We start from the raw sequence: 23,309 nt of genomic DNA on the forward strand, positions 1-23,309 counted from the left end.
TTGACTATTTTAAAAGGCTACATATTCAGCACCACCATCTCCCCCAGTAGCTAGTTCATTTGTTTGTGCAGTGGTGCAAGAGGAAACTGACACAGTCTTGGCATGGAAGGATTGCATGATGGACTACGCACTAATGTTGCTGCTGGGTTTGCTTATTCTTTCTGACAGCTGTGGGGGCCCTGGCAGAAGAGAAATAGTGCTACTGCAACTGCTAGCTCTTATGAATGAAAGCATAAGGGCAGAACTACTAACAGGGGTAGAGTAGGATGACACAGAGAAGAAAAAAGAGGGAGAAATTGTTAGGCAGCATGCCACCACCACTGCATTCCTCCTCCAGGGATGCAGATTCAGAATACGTGATGGTAGTGGTCACTGTGAATGGAGTATTACAAGCAGGATGTATCAGCTGTTTCTTTGGCTACTTTGGGTAAAGCTATTTGGGCTATAAACATAGGTAACTTTTAAGAAGGTGATCATGCACAGATATGGCTGTCAGGTTGTACCTCCTTCTAGTCTGACTAAGAACAACTTCTGCAGACTGCTCAGACAGTTTTTATGGCATAAACCAAATAAATCTCCAACTCTACCACAGTGTCCTGCTGTTTCTCAGCCCACAATTATGCTGTGGCACACCACAGAGATTTGGCCTAGTTTTTGTGTTTACTAATGATTCAGTGTTTGTGCCTTGTTGCCCTGTAGCAGCTGCAGCTGATGTTGCTTCTTGTTTGTCCTACGTGGCCCTGTTCTTGTCAATGGCAGCCGCAAGAGGAAAGAACAGCAGCAAGAGAAAGAGAGGAACAGTCGTTTTTAGGTGGTTGTTTTGGGGAGGGAGGTTGGTCCTTCTTTTTTTCTTCCGCTTTCATTTTTCATATTCCTCAGTGCCCTTTCTGTAGGTTGGTGTCTTCTCCTCAATATCATAACAGCAATGCTCCTCTGTCTATATTTGTCCATTATACTGTGGTGTTCCATCATCTTCACTGGAGAAAAGTCATGCTATTAGTTATACTTCTTCCCCATGCCTTTCCCTCATGTCTCTTACAGTACATCTGTACAGTGAGTGGCAATCTGTGGCAGTGACTCTCCAAGCCTGGGTTGACAGACTCAAATTCATGTGGCTCAGACTACTGCACGAAAAATAGCTATGTAGAGATGCTGCGGCTCAGACTCTGACGCCCACCTTCTTCCTCCAACTTTTTAGTGTTGTAGTCCAACCCCTGCAAACCTGAGTCTGTTGACTAGGGCTCTGAGACTTGCTGCTACTGGCTGTGTAGACGTATCCTTGGCATATGTCTACACTACAATTAGACACCTGCTGTTGGCTTATGCTAGCTGACTAGGGTTCACGGAGCTTGGGTTGTTTAACTGCGGTGTAGATGTTTGGGCTTAGGCTGCACCCTGAGCTCTGGGACCCTCCCACCTCGCAGGGTCCTACAGCCTGGGCTACAGCCAGAACCTGAACATCTACACTGCAATTAAACAGCACTGCAGCCTGAGCCCTGTGAGCAGGAGTCAGATGGGTTTTTAACTGCAGTGTAGACATACCCATAGAGTCCAGTAATATCAGTGCCAATGGCTGAAGATGCAAGGAGGGATGGGAGTGCTGTGGTAAAGAATGACAGGAGAACTAGTCTATTGCTGGTCTTCTGAGGCTGAGATGCTACTGCTGCTTTCCTTCAGACGATGAGGTACAATGATGAAAACAGATGAATTTTAGAGAGTATAGGGCTATATTGTCACCTCAGATATTCAAAAGAATATTTAGAATAACTCTATTTGCAACAGTCCCTTCAGAAAAACATGAGTCTGTGTTTAAAAAAAAAAGCTCAGAAAAATAGATTACATACAAAAATATGCACATAACTAAAAGGCCAAAATAAATATAAAAGTTTACCAATGCTATACCTTTTTATTACCATCATAATCAAACCCAGTTAGCTGGCTCCACTAACATGCCTCTTCTCCAATCTCCTGGAAAGTAAATGTCTTGCTAAAGAGGAATTGGAGATAAAGGAGCCTCTGATCTGCATCACTTAAGATCACAATAATCATGTTGAGAGATTTCTTTACAGTATTTAGACATGTGAGTCAAACTATGTAACAGAATAGGATTAACACTATTTTATGCATATAATTCCTTTGATCCAAAGAATTCTACAGTATTAATTCATCATCCCACAAGGTAGATAAACATTGTCACCAGCTAGATGACAAGGTACATTGATGTGGTTTTATTTCATTTTACTTTAACTATTTGAGATGCCAAATAATTAAAATTCGTCAACTTATCTATGAATGCAAGTTGTAATAGTTGATGACAAAAAACTTGACAACGACTAATCTGCTGGGGTGCTGAGACCACTGCCCCTCATACTGACCAGTAGTCTCATTGTTTCCTTGTACTACATTTGTCTGTATTCATCTATTTCTGACCGATGAGGAAGTTTTTTAAAAAAAATTGGGCATGTTTAGTCTTGAGAAAAGAAGACTCGGGGGGGGGGGAGACCTGATAAGTCTTCAAATACGTTATAAAGAGGACTGTCATCCATTGTTCTCCACATCCACTTAAGGTAGGAGAAGTAACGGGCTTAATCTGCAGTAAGGGAGATTCAGGTTAGATAGTAGGGAAAACTTTCTAACTATATGGGTATTTAAGCTCTGGAAGGGAGGCTGTGGAATCCCTAGCACTGGAAGCTTTTAAGAACAGGTTGGACAAACCTGTGTCAGGGATGGTCTAGGTTTACTTGGTGCTTCCTCAGTGCAGGGGGCTGGACTCTTCCCAGCCTTACACTTCTATGATCTGTTGTTTATTATTTTATATATAAAGTATAAGGTCTGTGGAGCAGGGACTGTCTTTATATTCTGTGTTTGTACAGCACCTAGCACAGTGGGGTCCTGGTCCATGACAACAGCACCTAAGCACTGTGGTAATATTAATAATAAATATTACTAATGTTCCTGTTACATGCAGGAAGGCTCAAGGCTCACACTGCCACAAGATTTAATTATGTTACCAACCCTTGCAAGGGAAACATAGAACCATGAACAAACGTCTTTTCAGCTAAATGAAGGAGGGGCTTGTCTTCAACTCTCTGGTTATAAAATATATTTGTAATTTTGAAATCTACATATACTCAAGTGTTGAAGATTTGAAACAGATGTTCTTATTTTTAAAGGGATTTCAGTTCATGTTTGAATGCATTCTCCCATGAAAATGGTTATTGGGCTTTATTAGTCTTGGTCAGAAGGAGCAAACCTCTTTAAATAGGGAACCTCTTCATTCTAATACCTATGTTTGATCCAGTAATTTAGGCTTATTTCCAGCAGATACTGTTCTTACCCAGGACCGGCGCTAGGGGTTTGAGCGCCCTAGGCGGACAGCAATTTCGCCGCCCCGTGCGCTGGTCCCGCGGCTCCGGTGGAGGTCCACCGGAGCCCCGCGAGGAGCCAACCATCCGCAGGCACCACTGTGACAGCTCCACCGGAGCCGCGGACCAACGGACCCTCCACAGGCACCACTGCGGCAGCTCCACTGGAGCTGCCTGCCGCCCCCTTCAGCAAAATGCCGCCCAATTATTTTGGCGCCCTAGGCGATTGCCTAGGCTGCCTAAATGATAGCGCTGGCCCTGTTCTTACCTGCTCTCTTTGATCTGAGAAGTTGTTTGTCCTGCTATTTTTTTTTAAATAAGGGAAAACTCCTTTTCAAGATAAACTTGTCACTCAGTAAGAGCTTCGAGCAAGAAAGGAAAAAATGTTTTTAAAAAAAAGAAAGGAGCTCTTACTGGAGTGAAGTGTTAGCAGAGCAATGGTAAAGCAGGATCAAGAGGGCACCATTAATCTCCAGGTGAGTTACCACTGAGTTGTCTGAGTTCTCTATCATGTGGTGGGCAAGCAGGAAAGAGAGATGGCTATGGAGCACATTTGCTTTCTCTTCAGCTGCAGCCCATCTAAGCATTCATAAACTCATAGACGACTAGGGTTGGAAGAGACCTCAGGAGATCATGTAGTCCAACCCCCTGCTCAAAGCAGAACCAACCCCAACTAAATCATCCCAGCCAGGGCTTTGTCAAGCCAGGTCTTAAAAACCTCTAAGGATGGGGATTCCACCTGCCCTCCCCTCCCCAGGTAACCCATTTCAGTGCTTCATCACTCTCCTAGTGAAATATTTTTTTCCTAATATCCAACCCAGACCTCCCCCACTGCAACTTGAGACCATTTCTCCTTGTTCTGTCATCTGCCACCACTGAGAACAGACTAGCTCCATCGTCTTTAGAACCTCCCTTCAGGTAGTTGAAGGCATGACCAAAAGCTATCATGTTATAGAATCATCTTATCTCTCTTCTTTACTCCGTGTAGACAGTGTTGCTTACTTTTTGCTTTCAGAGGCATAGAAGATTCTTAACTGCATATTATTTGCTTCTATTTGCTTAACTGTGTTTGAGGTTAACTGTGTTGAAAATTATGCTGGATATTCATGATATTATTGTAGGTATTGTGAAAAAAGAAGTCTTCAGGTTGCCAAAATTTACCATATTCCCAAATAGAACTTTCTCTGTGAACAACATACACACTGTTCCAACTGTTGCAAGACAGTAACTTGAGGCTCTAGGCCAAAGGCTTCGGTTTCACAACCAGCCTTGGATGTTGCCACTTACAATTTAGGGGAAACGTGCACATAGAAAACTATTAAAGCTTCATATTACTCTAAGGTACTGTGGATTTTAAATTAAATTAACCCATTGGAGCACAGTAGTTTGAGAGTTCCTTGATTGCAGTTCTATGCTTCTTTAACACATCCAAACGGGTGTTCTGCAGACTGAATACTTGCAGGATATGACACAATGTCCATCTTATTTCTTCAATATGTTTCATGCTTTGTACATTCATGCTTAATGATACTCATTAAATGCAGAATAGTACTTAGGAAAAATCTGACAAACACAGAAAACAGGATATTCACAATCTTATATTACTTTATACAGTACCGTTGGGATCCCATATTCTTTATAAACTTAAACTACACACAGAGATCAATTCATCTACCACACAAATGTAGCCACCTCTGGAAGGAAATGTTGCAACTGTTTAACAGTGCATTGCCATGTTATCCAATTGTTCTAGACAGGGAGTAAAGAAATACTCTTCCATTGGAAACTGTAGGATAAATGTAGATATGGCAGGCGGAATGTAATTTATGACACTTTGACGTTAGCCAGTTTATGGGGATTAATGCTCCCTTACTCCTAGGAAGCATGCCATAGATTCTTTAATGATTACATAGGTTTTTAGTTTTCCATCTTATCCAAAAGATGAAGGTTCAGAAATTTGCATTTCACAGTACAGCCCTTTTCATGCCTTGACAAAAGTGGCAGAACTAATAGCCTGAGATGGATAGCAGCAGCAGCTCCCTCTTCTACACTCAGCTCCTTCTAGCATTGCTGCCTGCCACGTAGAATCATAGAAGATTAGGGTTGGAAGAGACCTCATGAGGCCACCCCCGAGGACTATGCATTTTGCCTCACTCTTCTTCCAGATTGCATCACAGAAAGCTGGAGCTTGGTCAGCAACTTGCCTACTGTGCAGCTGGTAGTATCCTTCCTCACCGCACCCCTCTCATTTTGACATTTTGTCTCCAGCTCCCCAGGTCTCTGCCCCTTTCACTCCCATGCTGGAACCTTGGGAGAACTTCCCTTAGGACTTGGTTTGTTAGACTAGGGAAAGGTTTGCGTGTTCTCTGACCCCCTGAATCAGGTTTCAGCAGAGCATTCCTCCCATTCATCCCACCTGAACTGAGATTAGACAGGTGCTATTCAAAGCTCTGCTCAAGCTCCATGTGCTTTTAAGCATAAGAATATTTTGTAGTTTAGAATCATAGAATTGTAGGACTGGAAGGGTGAGGTCATCAAGTCCAGTCCCCTGCACTCATGGCAGGACTAAGTATTATCAGACCATCCCTGACAGGTGTTTGTCTAACCTGCTCTTAAAAATCTCCAAGGATGGAGATTCCACAACCTCCCTGGGCAATTTATTACAGTACTTCCAGTTTGTGAAATTGCTTATCTGTTGAGAACACCACTAAAAAACAGGTCCTTTCTTTGCCCTTAGGTCTTGTTCCTCTGGTGGCATAGACTAGTCCGAAGACTGACTCATTATGCAGTTTTTTCTCATTGAATACTAGAGGGCCCTATGTGTATGCAAGTTGCAACTACTTCAGAATTTGAATGCAAGAAGTCTCCTCCCCCATTTCCAGTCAGACTATGTACTTCCTTGCAGCATTTGGTCACATCCTCACTTCTGTTTTGACAAGATTAAATTTCTGCATGTCTCACGGATAGAGAACAGATACAAGTTACTCCTGTTGTCAAACATTGGAGCCTAGGAACCAGTGATAGAATCAGGCCCTAACACTTTTAAAATGAGAGTATCATGGACAGTTACTCTTTAAATGTATGTTCCTGGGTGCATCTTTACTTGACCATGTATAGTACAGTTTTGTACTTACATAGAGCACATTTCATGTTCAAAGTGGCTTACAAACCTTAGCTATTTAATCTTCACAATCTGCAAGGTAGACAAGAGTAATCTCCATTTTACATACGGGAAAACGGACACAAAGGCAAGATAAATAGTTTTTGTGAGACGAGTTCAGAACTCGGGATCCCAATGTCCCATACTCAGAGCACTATAACACACCTCTCCTTGTAATAGTTCCTTTATTTATAGATAGATAATATAGATAATAGCATTAGATGACTAACATCCTTCTATTAATTTTGGAGTGATTCTCAGTCTTTGTCTCTCTAGTCATCTGGTCTATGTTGCTATTGGAGAAGACTTTGTGCATCCAGATAAAATAAAATTGAGAAATACAAAATTCAGACTGCATATCTGGAAATTTTCTTGTGCAATAATTGATGTGCTTTTGTCATGCAGTAAACTTAGATTAATCCAATACATTTAGCAGATTTAGCAGTGATCCTGCAAAAACTTACACATGTACTTTATCAGAGGGGTAGCCATGTTAGTCTGGATCTGTAAAAGCAGCAGAGAGTCCTGTGGCACCTTATAGACTAACAGACGTTTTGGAGCATGAGCTTTCGTGGGTGAATACTCACTTCGTCGGATGCATGTAGTGGAAATTTCCAGGGGCAGGTGTGTATATATATATATATATATATATATATGCAAGCAAGAAGCAGACTAGAGATAATGAGGTTAGTTCAATCAGGGAGAATGAGGCCCTCTTCTAGCACCTGAGGTGTGAAAACCAAGGGAGGAGAAATTGGTTTTGCCTCATCCTCCCTGATTGAACTAACTTCGTTATCTCTAGCCTGCTTCTTACTTGCATATATATACCTGCCCCTGGATATTTCCACTACATGCATCCGATGAAGTGGGTATTCACCCACGAAAGCTCATGCTCCAAAACGTCTGTAAGTCTATAAGGTGCCACAGGACACTCTGCTGCTTTTACATGTACTTTACTTTACTACTATGAGTATTCCCAATGAAGTCAATGAGACTACTCACAGCAGTAAAATTAAACATGTACATAAGTGCAATATGGGAGCCTTAAACAATGATTTGAAAACCACAATAAAACAAGTAGACAAATATTGATGTTCTCTTAGTACACAATATACTTCTTACTAATTTGAAGACATCTGTTAATGTTTCAGTGTTTCCTCTCAAAATACAAAACTTTACTCCTCTAATCTTCTACCTTGAGTAATTATTTCATTTTCACAAATTCTCTTCATTGATTTCCTATACATGTCCATATGCTTAGCTATTAAAACAACTTGCTTTTACCACCTCTTCACAAGAAGTTTAAATAAACTAATGGTTTAAAATTCTTCTCTTTCTAAGTTATTAGTTTCATGCTGATGGTTCAAATCAATATTTTTGTTTATACATTTAAATCACTCTAAAAATGGCCAGGAGAGCAAAGCTAATTTTCAGTACAGCAAAAAGTAGGTTTCATGTTGATTTAATTTTGGACATGGCAGAAGTTGCTATATTCAAAACAGTTTCTCCTCTGGTGGAGTATTTTACATTTACACTTCAGAAGCTGGATTGGAAGGACAAAAGTAGTTACATCCATCCACAGAGTAAAATAAGTATTAATTAATAAGCAGTTTCTCAGTGATACTTGATACATGATTCTTGTTGAGTTCATTTGTTTGAAACTCTGACAGAATGAATGAGGTGTGTGGTGAAAATATTCTTAAAAGGGTTTCTTCTTTTCCCTAGTAGAAGCTTCTAAAGACATATTTTTCCTACTGTAAAGACAACAATGGATCCTTTCTTAAAAACCTTTAAATAAGAAAACTGTGGTGGCAACCTGATATGCATATTTGCGTTCCTAATGTAAGTACAGAAAAGTGGAACAAAGATGGAAACTACAGTACATGCTATTCCATAAAGAACAGAATATCTACTGTAACACAGCTAAATATAAGGGCAATAAAGTCTTGTTTTACACACTGCAAATAGAGAAACATGCTCTTACTCTGACAAGGTCCCCTACATAGCTTGCTCATAGCCTGAGTAAATAATCATGGAAAGCTGGCTGTTATCATAAGAAGGCCTACGAGGAGCTATTGGCATAAAGAAAATATGTAACACTATAATTGTCACAATAGAAATTCAGATTCCATTATTAGAGGGAGTGATGGCATGTTAATCTGACTTCCATTTGAAGTTTATCAAGCTGAGGCCTGATATAATTCCAAAACTAATGATTATTCACATATTTTAGTAAATCAACTTTTAATATACTGTTATTTATTTTCAGAGTATAATTTGTAATAACATAAAATGAAGATGAATGTCTGTACCTTTCAAAGCTTTCTGGGGACATCAGTTGTATATTGGTGCAATAGGCCTTCTCTTCCCATAGGCTTTTTATATTTTTCCAAATAAATCCAAAACGTTGTTGACTTCAGCAGTTACATCAGAGATGAATTTGGCCTATAGTACATACATACTGCATACTTTGGTGAAAGCAGGGAGACATAGAAAATGCGCAATATATGGCCTGGATGTTGCATTTGACATGCCACTAGAAGAACTGAATAATTCTAATCCAATATAGATCTGAAAATGCAAGAGAGTGTAGCATTGAGTTTCAAATGTTTCTCCCCTTCTGAATGTTTATCTGGTATTAAATACCACAGGCCAAAATATAAACTTCATTCCACAAAATCCCTATATGTTCAGATTTGTAACCATGAATGTAACAAATTTTAGTGAGCTCTGAGAGCAGGTATTTGCACAATATCAGATAAACTGAGCTATACAAAATTAAGCTTTAACAAGTTTTTCTTTCAGAACTATAAAAGTCTACACTAACAACAAGAGCAAGGAAATGTAAATCATTCTCAAATTGTGCCCCATTATCTTAGATTATTTACAACTTCAGTTCAAGATAATTACTGAGATTATAAAACAAGGTTGCAAAAGATCAACATGTCTGTTCCTAGGCTTCCAGCTAAATAAGACTAAAGTGGTTTTCCTTCTAGTTGCAACACTTGTCTGTAATGTATTGATGTTTACCAGCATGATGCATCCATATCTAGGCATTATATATATATGATGTGTGTGTATTATAGGCAGATATGGTGGCACCACCTATTATTAAGGTTGCCTGACACCATTAAAAGACCCTGTTTTCAATACCTTATAATTTTGCCAATTTTTTCCCATTTGGGCAGAAATTTTCTATTGCAGGTGTCTGCCTTGAGCTGATATTTTTCAAAAAATGTCAACCAATCAAAGCGGTTCTGCTGTTTTTGAAAACAAGGCTGAGGAAAAATTGTTTCGGCCATGTTAAAAAATTCTTGTGACCTTCTCTGTGAAAAGCTCTAGCATGCCCAGACTTCAGAGCAGTGACTTGATGTTTGGCAGGGGGGTGGGCTTTGTGACAGGGATGTGCTTTTTGCTGTCTCCATGCAAGTCTGTCCAAATCTGGCCAAGTTTTAAGCTGTTGCAGTTAGCATATATTCAGTAGAGACTTGATAGATCTTTGCAGCTAAATTCCCTGATGATTCTGTTTGAACTGGGCATGCTCCATCCCAGAACTAAACAGGACTTTACAACCTTAATGTTCTTCTAATGTCATTTGAGAGTAAAATATATTACATACAAAAAAAATCTATATTAAAAGAACATTAAGGCTCAGACCACTCTCACCCTCTGCTTTCCAGTGTGGCTGCTTCCTGCTCAGACCTGGGTGCCAGCAGGGACAAAGGGAACAAAACTCTTCTGTGCTCTCAGTTCTGTTCCTGGCACCACAGCGGGCCCTGGCAGCCAGCAGGAGCAATTGCATAGAAAGTTCTGCACAGTCCTTGCAGTTCTTGGCTGCAGCATACTCAGCACAGATAGAATCTTCAGAGAATTTGGTGGCCAAACTATAAGTCTTTACTGAATGTCTGTGAACTGAGATAGTCAGAGGTTTATAAAGTGGCCAAATTTTGGGAGATTTTCTAAGGGATGACAAAATGCACATCACTGACACAAAGGCACCTCCTCCTCCATCCTGCCTCCAGTCAAATTTCAAGTTCCTGCTCCAAAGCTTGGAGGGGCTAGAGCAATGGTTTTCAACCTTTTTTCATTCGTGGACCCCTAAAAATTTCAAATGGTGGTGCAGATCCCTTTGGAAAGCTTAGACATAATCTGTGGGGCCCAGGTGAAAATCTCTGTTCTGTGGTAATGACAACCTTTCATGGACCCCTTAGATATAGTCTGCAGACCCCTAGTGCTTGCCAACCACAGGTTGAAAACCATTGGGCTAGAGCTTCTCAAAGCAAACTGGCTGTAATTACTTCTTAAAACTGACAAAATAATTTACTTTTCCTAAACCTCATTCTGAAAAATAGGTGAATTGTTTTTGCCAAAAAAATCCCAAAAAATTGAGTGATACATACACAACTGGCATGGGAAACTTCATCCCAAATGGTTAGTTTGTCAAAGTTATAAACAATTAAAAACAGTGGCAAGTGTTAAGCAACCTCAACTCCAGGTATGGTTACCTGTATTGCCTATAATGTTAAAATGTATATTGGACACTTAAATGTGTAAGATCTGTTATGTGATTATGTTCATCAGCCCTTATTAAAATATCATTGGAAAGTAGGTATTACCCTATATATATCTAATAACTTTTAGGCAATTTGTGAAATTTCTGTGTTGGGATAGATGAGTGGAACCACATACCAACCTTGAAGCTGCACTCTGAGGTGCAGTGGACGGTCTAATATGTTTAGCATATTATAAGGTAAACTACAAAAAATATAAATTAAGATGAGAGCGTTCCTGGGAGTTAGTTTCTAAGCATATAGCGAGAGAGGGAAATAGTGTAAAATAGAAGGGGCAACAGATGATTAGGGCCAAATTCTGAAAGTGGGAGGCCATTTACACATGTGGATATTGTATACCAATATCCACATGTGTAAATGGCCAGTTAGGCATCTGAGCAGTATGGAAAAATCAGACGAGCATTCAACCATCTGGGCAGTTGCATTTTTCCACGCAAGTTTCCAACCTCCTATATCTCAACATTTGGCCCTCAATGCTTGATACTGTACCCATCTTATTTTAGAACCTTCAAAATGTGCTGCCTGCACTAGTGTGTAGACAGATGTGCCAACTTGCCACTTGTAGTTTGTATGTTGTGTGATTACTTTTTTCCCCCATTCCATGTGTGCCTGAATGTACTTCCCTACCCACTACTATCTATCAGAAATGGTCTTTTTAGAGAGGTGTTGCACCAAAATCATGAGCTTCTTCTCCCCCCCCCCCATGTCTGAAACAAACCCACGTTTGTCTATGCATAGAGTACATTTCGCTGCGGTGGGAAGAGAATCGTTGTAGTTCTCTGCGCGTGCTGGGGTGAACACGTTGTTTGCAGTGTATTTGTAGTCGGTGGGTGAAGAAATAGCTCTGCTGGTGAGAGAGAAGCTTCCCTGCTGCACGGAGCTCGTCTGGGGGAGCGGGACAAGGTTGCTTTGTGACACAATGTCCAGACTCTTGGGGTGAGACTCTCGCACCCTCCTCCAGGGGCCCCTTGGTCCGCGAGGAGTGGGAGAGGCAGGGGCCGCCTGCCGGTCCCGGCCCTTCCAGCCCAGGCTCCATCCCCGCGTGGGACTCGGGGGCGGCTGGCCGCGCGCTCCTGCCTGACAGGTGCGGGCTCCTCCAGCCCGGCCCCCTCTCCCGAGCCGGGGCACAGCCCAGCGTGGGCACAGCCGAGTCCCGCCACCACCTGCCCGCGGGCGGCATCGAGCGGCCGCTCCCAGCCTCACCTTCCCAACGGCGCCCCCACAGTCCCCGGGCCTGCGCCCAGCTCCCACCCCCCGTACGCCATCTGCGCAGCCCACGCCGCTGGCGCAGCGGCCGGAGCGCGGCTCATCCCCCGCCTCTCCGGAGCCTGATGTGACCCGCCAGAGAAAATGGCGGCGGCGGCGGGGAATCGCACCTCGTCGTCGGGATTATCCTCGGGCAGCAGCGCGGACGCCGCCGCCCCCGCCCCCGGGAGTCTGCAGAGCTGCGCGGGGAGCGTGCCCGGCAGCGGCGGGGGGCTGCTGCGGGCGGCGGGCGGCGGCTGCCGGGAGCAGCGCTCCGACTGGAGACGGAAGCAGCTGCGCAAAGTGCGGAGCGTGGAGCTGGACCGGCTGCCGGAGGCGCCGCTCTTCCTGGCCGGCTCCCCGGAGTCCCCCGACCTCTCGCCGCCCCGCTGCCTCGCCGGCGGCTCCGGCCCCGCCAGCCCCGCGTCCTCCCCCGGCCGCTGCGTCGCGCCCCACGAGCCGCTGCCGGACGGGAGCCCCGCAGGAGCCGAGCCCGAGCGGAGGATGGAGCCGTCTCCCCCTGCTGGGTGAGGGGCGCCGGGCTGGGAGCGGGCGGCGGTGCGGACCCCGGAGCCTCACAGGGGCAGCCCCGGGCAGATGTTGGGGGCAGGAGGCCCTTGGGAGGGGAGCGGAGGCTGCTGCGGGCCGGGGCGGTGGCGAGGCCCGGCTCTGCTGGCGGAGCAGGGGGCAGAGCTCGCCGGAGCCTGCCCCTGCCACCGCTCGAGCTTTTGGGGGTCCCCCTCCCAGACCCGGGCGCCTGGCGCAGCACCCAACGAACAGGTAGCGGGGACGTGCCGCTGGCTGCCGCCCGGGGCCGAGCCTGTTAGAAGGGGCGATGGGATCTGCGTGGGGGACGGTGTTACAGGGTGATGGGGGTGGCTGGTGTGGGGACGTACCCCCGTCAGCTCCCTGTGTTTGTAGGGGAGCTGTCAGCTGTAAGAGACGCGGGGCGCGCGGGTGGTGAATGGCCAGTAGTTTGTGTGATTGTGTTCAGTGCCTAGTTGGCTTATGCAGGAGGAGCTGCAGGTTTATGGAGCTGAGGTTGTGTTTCCCAGCACAGTAGCCTTGGCACCAGCTATTGCATTTGTGTTGTCTCTGCACTGCCACCTCGTTTGTGTGTTTTGATCTCTGGGAGTCTTGGGTCTTAGTTAAATGGGAGTCACAACTGCTCGGGGACTAGGGGGCGTGATTTATTTCTGCCTGAGCTCCGAGAGGCTTTGAAGTTTGAATTTGCCCTGGTGGTTGAGGACCCAGGACCGGATGTGTCAGCCATTCAGTTTCAATGCAGTTAAACCCGTTAACCCTTCCAGCAGTCTTTCGTTTTGGGTGCAAGAGCGATAGCCGAGTGTATTTGGATTTTTTTTTCTAAATCACTTCTTCCGTACTCACCCCCCCGCCTTAAAGTGCTTCTGCTTTGTGTAATCTAGATAGTAATCTCTCTAAACGTCTTAGATTTTTACATTTAAACTAGTGGGAAAGTAAAGGCAAATATATTTAAAGTTAAATATTAATAAAAATGAGTCCTTTCTCCTTTGGCTTGTTTCACTTGAAATTGTGGAACTGTTTTGTTTTTGTTTAGTAAAAAAAAGCATGAATATCTACTCTGCAAAAATGTAGACAGTGCAGTGTGTTTCAGGGGTTTATACTAGAGAAAACATATTTGAATGGTTGCACGTTGTATCAAATGATACATTGTGCCCTTACAATGTTTGTCCTATTCTGTATCTTATTTGGTAAAGAGTTGAGATTTTACAGAGCTTTCCAGTTAACAGGTATTGTGTGCAAACAGGCACAAGTTCAATGACTACCGTGTGTTTGATATAATATATTACATACACAAAAGCATTCAGAATTAAAGCTACCATGTGCATATTTTAAGATGCCTTTTTATGTGCTTCAGAATGCATTATACTTACTGCTTTTAATGTGTTCATAGGTGAGAGTAATGATGGTGATAGATCTTGTAGTCTTGACATAGATTTAACAATTAGTTTCATAAGGATTGTTATGTGAGACTTCCTGTGTAAATAGTGAATTGCAATACTTGGAGGTGAAGACTGACTGTTGATTTACTTGTAAAATTGTTTTACAGAGAAAAGAATCTTTTAGTTAGCCACCTAAACCACAAACAAGAAATCTCTTTCCCATTTGTCGTAGAAGGATATTAAATAAAATATTTCCATTCTAGAGAATGCTTTACTAATATGGCAGTCTGTCTAATAAACAGCAATTGTTTAGGTATCTAGACCTATTCTCTACTGTTTGTGGACTTTGGTCTATATTTAAGGCAGTGTACATTACTTGACAGTAGTATGGCACTTACAGATGAACCACCAATCTAGCTATAGAAAGATTAACAGGAAATCTATGTTAATGAAGTTACTTCAAGGAGAAGATGATATATTGACTTCAGCAAGTGACTTGTATTAATTTGATTTTGTAGCATTATCTCTAGGGTTTGGCAAGATATGAAACTAAAAGATACTTTATTTCATGTTATTCCCTCATGTAGGTGTCTCCACTGTAGCAAATATAAACAGTTCAGTACCACATCAGAGGAAAAATAACTAGCACAAACAGCATCAAAACATGCCTTTAAAAACAGTGAAAGATTCTCACGATATTTTTCAGTGGGACTTATTGCTGGCTGTTGTGACAAATGTTGACCTTCTTGAACCCATATCAGGAGACCATACTTACACTGAAATATTGACTCCATCCATGCTAGCTAATTCCACAGACACAAGAATTTATTTAAGGTAATTCCTATTCTCTGTTTCAAACACTTTTTTGACAGCTTTTCTTATATTTAAAGCACCTAAGTTTGCACATGTTGAAGTATGAATATACATGCAATTTGAAGGAAGAACGGTTTCAGGAACTTTAATGGCTTATAGCACCATCTCCATAAATCCAATAATAGAGTTGTAACAATTATTTCATATGAGAGAATATTAAATGTCAAGTGCATTATTCTGTTTAATATGCAATGAGATTACACCATAGTCCTGAAATATTTGTTTCAGTCTCTGGTAATTAATTATAAGAGACCTAATTGAAGGATTAAATATGCTATAAATTCAGCAATATTGTATAAACCTCATGTTAAAGACTTCAGTATATTCAATGCAGTCTTGCCTGTAAACAGATGTGGGTACCCTCCTTTGTCAGAGTATTTCAGTAATTTAAAACCATTTTTACATCTACTTAAGTAATAAAGGAATCTAGTCAAATACAAAATAATTAAAATTTTCTTTTGTGTACTAGAAATGCCCACAATGTTCTGTGCACTATATAAATGTACATATGTGCACACAATCATTGCCCAGAAGAGTTTAAAATCTGAGAAAGCAAACATTTGGTGGATGGAGTGAAGTCCATGAAAATACAGTATTTTGCATGTGTAGTACATTGTTGTTTTTTTTTAAAGAAATACACTAGTTATACTCTTCTTCCCCTCCACCCAGCCATTAATAGTTAGCAGATACTATACTTGCTCTCAAGTCCCCCTACCAACATTTTTGGTATTACAGTCACATTTTTTTTTATAAATAGATTTTCCTGTTCTATTTCTGTGTGAAAGACCCCTGTAAAGCAGAGATGTAAACTGGGGAAAGAGTGAAACTGACTCTGCAGTGTGCTGTTAAATACACAAAATAAAAATGTTGTTTCATTAATCTCTCAGTTATATTGTCTTTTACCTACTATTGTGACAAAAAACAAACATCCAGAAAAATTGATTTTTTTGTGTGTGGTTTTGGTTCATTCTCTAATGTTATTGTAAAATGCAACCTGAACACACAACAATTAAGTTATTTTTCATGTCTCTTGATATCAGCTTATTTATACTGTTTATATTTAATACTGAACAAACTGTTATGAATTTAATATATTGTTAATTATTAGGCTTTCTTGGAATTTGGAGAGCTATAAAATCTGTTTGGGGCAGGAATCCATAAAAGAACAAGATAGAACTTTTTAACATTTCAATTTTTTATCAAAATTAAATGCTTCACATACTACCTTCAAAAATCTAACAAAACCTTCCATTATCTTTATCAGATTGCTGCATTCCTGACGTAATACAACCTTTTGTGACACCGGTATGGTTCTGTTGCTAGAAAAGGCGGGAAAGTATATTGTTGCTTTAAGAACTGTAGGGAATCTTTATTATGATTAACTGAAGAGTATTGCTGTAGGAATTTTAAAAGCATTTTAGAAAGATAACAGAACTTGCATAAGTAGTGAAACTAGACAGTTTTTCCGGTCAATTGATAAGTTCTTGTAGCTTCCATTCCAAGGCAGTTAAAATAAATATTGGGCCAAGAAAATTAATGCTTTCTGAATAGTTTTAATGTAACTCTTTTACAGTGTTCATATCAAATAATTGCCAACTATTTTCTTACGTTGGCATGGATGACGGTTAACCAGCGTTCTTCAATACAAGACTTCTAACACTGTCAGCCCTATTTTTTATAAAAACAAAAAGCAGGAAGTGCTGCAGTTCAGCTTTCTTCACAGCTCTCCTCTTTATCCAGTATCCATAAGCAATAATTTTTTTTCGCATAGAAGTGTCTTCCATCTAGCACAAATAACAGTTGTTCAAAAAACGCTCTCATTTTAATATTATATTGACTATAAATGGCAGATTTGTTATCAGATATCTCAAATGTAAAGAAGGCATTGCCTGCTCCTAGTCTTACACTATTATGTAGATAAATGACTGATGTCATTTGTTGGTTTTCTTGTGTTGATGCTTGTATTATAGCATGTTAAAAACACCTTAAACACAGTGAGAAGATTGCTGTTATGGCCATCTAGTAGAGCAGAACTAGCAGCAGCTTGCCACTTCTAGATCTGCTCCTCAATCCATGACACCTGTCTTGTTTTTTGAATTCCAAAGCAGGACAGAAATATATCATGCTACAGAATACTTTATAGTAAAGAAAGGATGAGGTGAGTTGAATGTTTTTCATTGTTAAAACATAGTTTGGCCAAAGGTTCCTGTCCTTCTGAATAAGTGATAATGAAAGGTAGTTATGTTGCATCTTTGCCATATGTTAAGCTTTCATATATATGGCACCTGCTAACCTGAGTCGGCCCTGCGATTGAACTTAAAATGTATTTGGCATGGTAGGAGCTGCCTGAGTGGGTGAGTGTAAAGAAAATATAGTTAAAATAACATTTTAAGTATTCTGATCAAGTCAGTAATGTAGACTATCTTTCACTGATAGTGGCAAATTTAATTATATCCCTAAGAGCTCATAAATAGATAATCACTCCTCCCACTATCTTAACACTAGCTTTTTTCAGGTGGAAGAGTGAGCAGAAGCAGCATGAAAATGATGAAAGCTGTCCTGGTAAATTTCATCCTGCTTTTACTGCTAAGAGAGCACTATGCAAGTCCAACACAACAGATGCCAGGCTCTCATGATGGATCCTCTGACACTGGTTTAAAAATGGAGTAAAGAGGATGTAGGGAGAAAGGAATATGTGCAATGCCAAGCTGAATTTAAGTCTGTCTGAATTTAAAATAGGACATGATAATAACTTCATTACTACATTAGGATTTGCAGTTATGAATTTAAGGTACCAATGCACAGTAAAAATTAAATCTTGTGCTTCAAGATTTAAACTGCATGAGAATGAGGAAGGAACTTCTCCTACCTTTTCTGCTGGTTTCCCACCATCCTCTAGGACTTACAAACATGTTTATGTATGGGTTGGCTGTGTTGGTCTCTCTCTGAAGCATCAGGTATACAATTGTTGCTCAGGCAGGATGTTGTATTAGACTGTTTGATCTGGTATGGGAGTTCCTTTGATCTTACGCAAAGTATACAGATAGTAACTTTAATTTATCTGTAGCTCTTTCAGGGGAATTACTGATATTGTAGATTAAATCTTCACTTCTACAGATAGAGGGTGTTATCCATTAAGATGTTTGGCTTAAATAAAATTTGCATAGACAGTGCAAATCCAAACAGTGAGAATGCAAAATGTTTTGAAGATCACCTTTAATAATCATTTTTAAGATTTATAGGAGGAGTGAAACAATGTTACATCTTTCCTGTAACTTTTAGTATTGTGGTGCTTTTGTTATTTTGTTTAAATATTGTGTTTTGTATGCAATTTTTAAAAAATAAAGTTCAAAGTCAGAAGTGCCACACTGCACTGAAATTGTTCTAAGAACTAAAACAAGGGGTTGTGTTTGTAGCAGCAGGGGTGGTGAGGAATTGGTATGGTTTGAATTTCTGGAGTTCAGAACACAAACTTTTGTCTTTTCAGAGAGTCCTCAATCCTCTGTCAGAGCCTGATTACCTTACTTTTGCCTCCTGTCTCCACTTATACTACTTAAGGTTCTATGATTGTAGCCTCTGTTGTTTTTTCAAGGCAAATTGAACAAGGGTCTCTTATGAGGTGATCACTGTAGCTTTCTTGTTGGCTGTGGGGCTTGCTGTTAATTAACATAACCCATTTATTTCAGTGGGAGTTAGGTATAGACCAGATTCTTAACTCACTTGCTCTTCCCTCCATCCAGAGGCTGAGCATGTTGTCTCCAGAACACCTTCCATCTCCTGCAAGATCAGAGTTGGGAATCTAACAGGGCTGGGCTTTAGGGATGGGCAACCCGGGCAACTGTCCAGGAGTGCCATGGTTAAGGGGGCACTGTGCGGCAGCACAGAGGTGTGCGCTGCCAGTGTAGAGTCAGAAGCTGCTCCCAGCTGGCAGGGAGGCTCTGCATGCAGAGGCACCCAGATTTCTCTGTGCTTCCTCCTGGTGGAGGAACTTATGGGGCGAGGGAGAAAAAGAAGTGAGCGGTGATGCACAGATGCTCCTCACTCGCCCCTGCACAGCCCCTAGGGGGCCACAAAGGAACATCTGAGGGAGCAGCAACACTGAGTGCTCTGTGCATCCAGGTCACTTCCCCCTTGGGCCGCTGCTTTCCTGTTGTCCCCTTATGCAGCCCAGATGGGGAAAGTGACCTGGATGTAGGGAGGCCTGTTGTTGCTTCTTGCTTCCTCCCGCACAGCCCCCTAGGGGTACGTAGAAGAGCAGTGTTTGAGGGGGGCAGTGAGAAGCAATGCCAAATAGTCTGTGCATCCAGGTCAGTTTTCCCAGGTGGGGGATGCAGGGGTTAGAGGAAAAAGGGCACAGTGCCAGGGATAAGGGTGCAGGATGGGGAGGTGCAGGGGTTTGTGGATTGCATGAAGGAGGCATAGTGCAAGGGTTCAGGTGCAGTAGGAGAGTGCAGGGGGCACAGTGCAGGGGTGTGGGGATCCTTGGGGGGCCAAGGCAATGGGGGCCAGGTTTAATGGGGGGATGCTGTGCCCATGGGGGTCTGGGGCACCAAAATACAAGTTCGCCCAGGGCATCATTTTCCCTAAGGCCAGCCCTGGAATCTAACATGACTATCCTGCATGGTACTACCATGCAGCTAGAATATTGCTGTCCCTTAATGTGATTTTAATTAAGTCATTGTGGTTTTTTCCTTTTGCTTAAGTCTTTGAAAGACTTGCAGTTGCGTGGAATCTTAACACTAGCCAAACGATTGAGGAAAATAGTTGGCTCCACAAAAGAGCTGAAAGTCATATCTGAGATGATGGCAACACAATATTTTATTCTAAAACTTGATGTTCAAGAGCAATTTAAAACTAGCCATTGTTCACTTTCCCCTGACAGTTAAAATGATTCTGTTCTCATTGTGTTTAAACTTCCCAAGTCTCTAATTTTTAGTAATTGCTCATGATGGTTCATAGATTCCACAGCCAAACAGCATCAATGTGATCGTATGACCCCATATGAAATACAGGCCATAGAACTTCCCAAAATAATTCCTTTTGAAGTAGATCACATCTCTTTTTAAAAAAAAAAAAAATCTTTATTTAAAAATTACCAATGATGGCAAATCCACCCGGTCGTGGGTAAATTGCTCCAGTGTTTAAGTACATTCACTGTTAAAAATTTACACCTTTTGCCAGTCAGAATTTGTCTAGTTTCAACTTCTTGTCACTGGATCTTGTTATACATTTGGCTGCTTGACTGAAGAATCCATTATCAAATATTTGCTCCCCATGTAGGTACTTCTAGATGGCTATCACCACCCCATAACTTTCTCTTTGTTCAGCTAAATAAATTGAGCTCTTTGAGTTTGTCACTGTAAGATCTGCTTTCTAATCCTTTAGTCTTTTTCATGGCTCTTCTCTGAACCCTGTCAGGCTGAGGCCTGTTCTACACCTAAAATTTAGGTTAATTTAGCTATATCACTCAGGGCTGTGAATAATTTTTCACCCTGAGCACTGTCGTTAGGTTGACCTAACCCCTGATATGGGTGCAGCTAGGTTGACAGCAGGAATCTTTCATTTACCTACTTCTATTCAATCAATCAGAAGGTGGATTACCTACAGCAGTGGTGCCCAACCTCATATGGCCCTCCTTTGTAAGCATAAGCGCTACGTTATGTGGGCCAAACAGATTGTTACCTATATTGATTTATATTTTAAGTTCAGCTTGTTTCGTATCTATTTAGATAGAAACAACCTATTTACAGTATTGTCTGTTTACACACTTGTGTAAACTAAAATGATGTAAACGTGACAACAAAAGAATAATGAATTGGCCATTAGTATATTATATGTTATATGTATAGTATATGTTGAATCAGGTGGAGGGCCTTAGGAAATGCGCTGGTGGGTCGTAAGTTGGGCACCCCTGACCTACACTGGTGGAAAAAGCCCTTCCATTGATGTAGGAAACATCTACACTATGGTGCTACAGCAGCACAGCTGCAGTACTGTAGCTGTGCTGCTGTAACATAGCCATACCCCTAAACTGAATGCAATCCTTTTCCAGTAGGCAAAATTGGTAGAAGGTCCAGCAAAATTTATCAGTATTGCTAACTTTGAGATTAAAAAAAGTCAATCCCCCAAAATTTGAGGTTTACAAAAACATCAAATCACATTTTTTAGTCTCTGCTTTTAAACTTTTTTTTAAACTCCCACTACTCCTCTGCCTATGTGTATGAGATAATTTTAGGGTGAAAAGTCATCGTTTAGTGAAGTGGTTCTCAACCAGAGATCCGGAGCCTTCTGGAGGGCTGCCATACAGGGCTGGCATTAGACTTACTGGGGCCCAGGGCAGAAAACCCAAGCCCCACTGCCTGGGGCTGAAGCCCAGGGTTCCAAGCCCTGCCAACCAGGGCTGAAGCCGAAGTCTGAGCAACTTTGCTTTGCAGGGCTCCCTAGCAATTGCCCTGTTTGTTACCCCCTAATGCTGACTCTGGTTTTCATATGCAGAAAAACTGTTGTTGTGGAACAAGTGGGCCATGGAGGTTTTTATGGCATGTTGGGAAGGTGAGGGGATCAGAAAGAAAAAGGTTACGAACCCCTGCTTTAGTGCACACAAAAATGCATACTTCATAGAATCATAGAAGATTAGGGTTGGAAGAGACCTCAAGAGGTCATCTAGTCCAACCCCCTGCTCAAAGAAAGACCAACCCCAACTAAATCATCCCAGCCAGGGCTTTGTCAAACTGGGCCTTAAAAACCTCTAAGGATGGAGATTTCACCATCTCCCTAGGTAACCCATTCCAGTGCTTCACCACCCTCCTAGTGAAATAGTTTCTCCTAATGTCCAACCTAGACCTCCCGCACTGTAACTTGAGGACACTGCTCCTTGTTCTGTCATCTGCCGCCACTGAGAATAGCCGAGCTCCATCCTCTTTGGAACCCCCCTTCAGGTAGATGAAGGCTGCTATCGAATACCCCCCTCTTCTCTTCTTCAGACTAAACAAGCCCAGTTCCCTCAGCTTGTCCTCATAAGTAATATGCCCTAACCCCCTAATCATTTTCGTTGCCCTCCATTGGACTCTCTCCAATTTGTCCATATCCTTTCTAGAGGGAAAGAGAGGGGAACAAAACTGGACAGTGTACTCCAGATGTGGCCTCACTGGTGCCAAATAAAGGGGAGTAATCACTTCCCTGTCTGCTGACTGTGCTCCTACTAATGCAGCGCAATATGCCATTAGCCTTCTAGGCAACAAGAGCACACTGTTGACTTATATCCAGCTTCTTGTCCACTGTAATCCCCAGGTCCTTTTCTGCAGAACTGCTGCTTAGCCAGTCGGTCCCCAGCCTGTAGCAGTGCATGGGATTCTTCTGTTCTAAGTGCAGGACTCTACACTTGTCCTTGCTGAACCTTATCAGTTTTCTTTTGGCCTAATCCTCTACTTTGTCTAGGTCACTCTGGACCCGATCCCTACCCTCCACATATCTACATTTCCCCCTAGCTTAGTGTCGTCTGTGAACTTGCTGAGGGGGTTCTCCCTGGCTACTCAGATGGAGTGTCTACTTACTCTCTCCTCACCTATAAAATAGGGGAGTTACATTTTTAACTGTCTCCCCTTCTACTTTCCTTCCTTTGACAAAAGAAGGACTGAATGGTAAATAGTTTGCAAACCGCTGACCAAATCCATCATGATTCATCCTCACACTGAGAAGTTATAATACTTTTTAAGGATGGGAAGTTGCAGCCAACTTTATCAAAGGCAGTTTCACTTCCACTTACAGGTAGACCAAAGGAAAATGGTTGCCATGTTGCTGGCTTCAGTCTCATTGACAGTAATAGCAGATGGTGGCCATTTTGAATATCGGAAAATGTGTGAGTTGACAAGCTTTCATGTTTTCATGAAACAAGTTAAGAAAAATTGTTAGGATAAAATCATAAGATGTGGCAATAGTGTTATCAGTGTTTCATAAGAACATAGAAACATAAGATGTCATACTAGATCAGAGCTAGTCCACCTAGTTCAATGGCTTGACTCTGGCCTGCACCAGATGCTTCAGTGGAAGATGCAAGACACCCCACAGTAGGTCAATTTGGGATAATCTGCCTGCTATGAAAATCTCATCCTCATTCCTAATAGTCAGATTACCTTAACTCTGAAACACAAAGATTTATACTCTTTCTAAA

At 41.9% G+C, this 23,309-nt stretch overlaps 1 protein-coding gene across 2 annotated transcripts in view; it reads left to right on the forward strand.

Moving 5' to 3' along the window:
- The first annotated feature begins 11,955 nt into the window (after positions 1-11,955).
- MAP3K1 (mitogen-activated protein kinase kinase kinase 1) overlaps positions 11,956-23,309 on the forward strand; it is a 104,513-nt gene continuing 93,159 nt past the window's right edge. Inside the window, exon 1 of one of the 2 annotated variants that reach the window (XM_050946859.1) lies at positions 11,956-12,032. In XM_050946859.1, the coding sequence (XP_050802816.1) occupies positions 12,016-12,032 (17 nt within the window). In that variant the 5' untranslated portion in view covers positions 11,956-12,015. Of the gene's footprint in view, positions 12,033-12,446; positions 12,869-23,309 lie in introns of those variants that run through there. The other variant, XM_050946857.1, reaches the window with a different exon arrangement.

This window comes from Gopherus flavomarginatus, chromosome 3, assembly GCF_025201925.1.
Source record: "Gopherus flavomarginatus isolate rGopFla2 chromosome 3, rGopFla2.mat.asm, whole genome shotgun sequence".
NCBI classification, from domain to species: domain Eukaryota; kingdom Metazoa; phylum Chordata; order Testudines; family Testudinidae; genus Gopherus; species Gopherus flavomarginatus.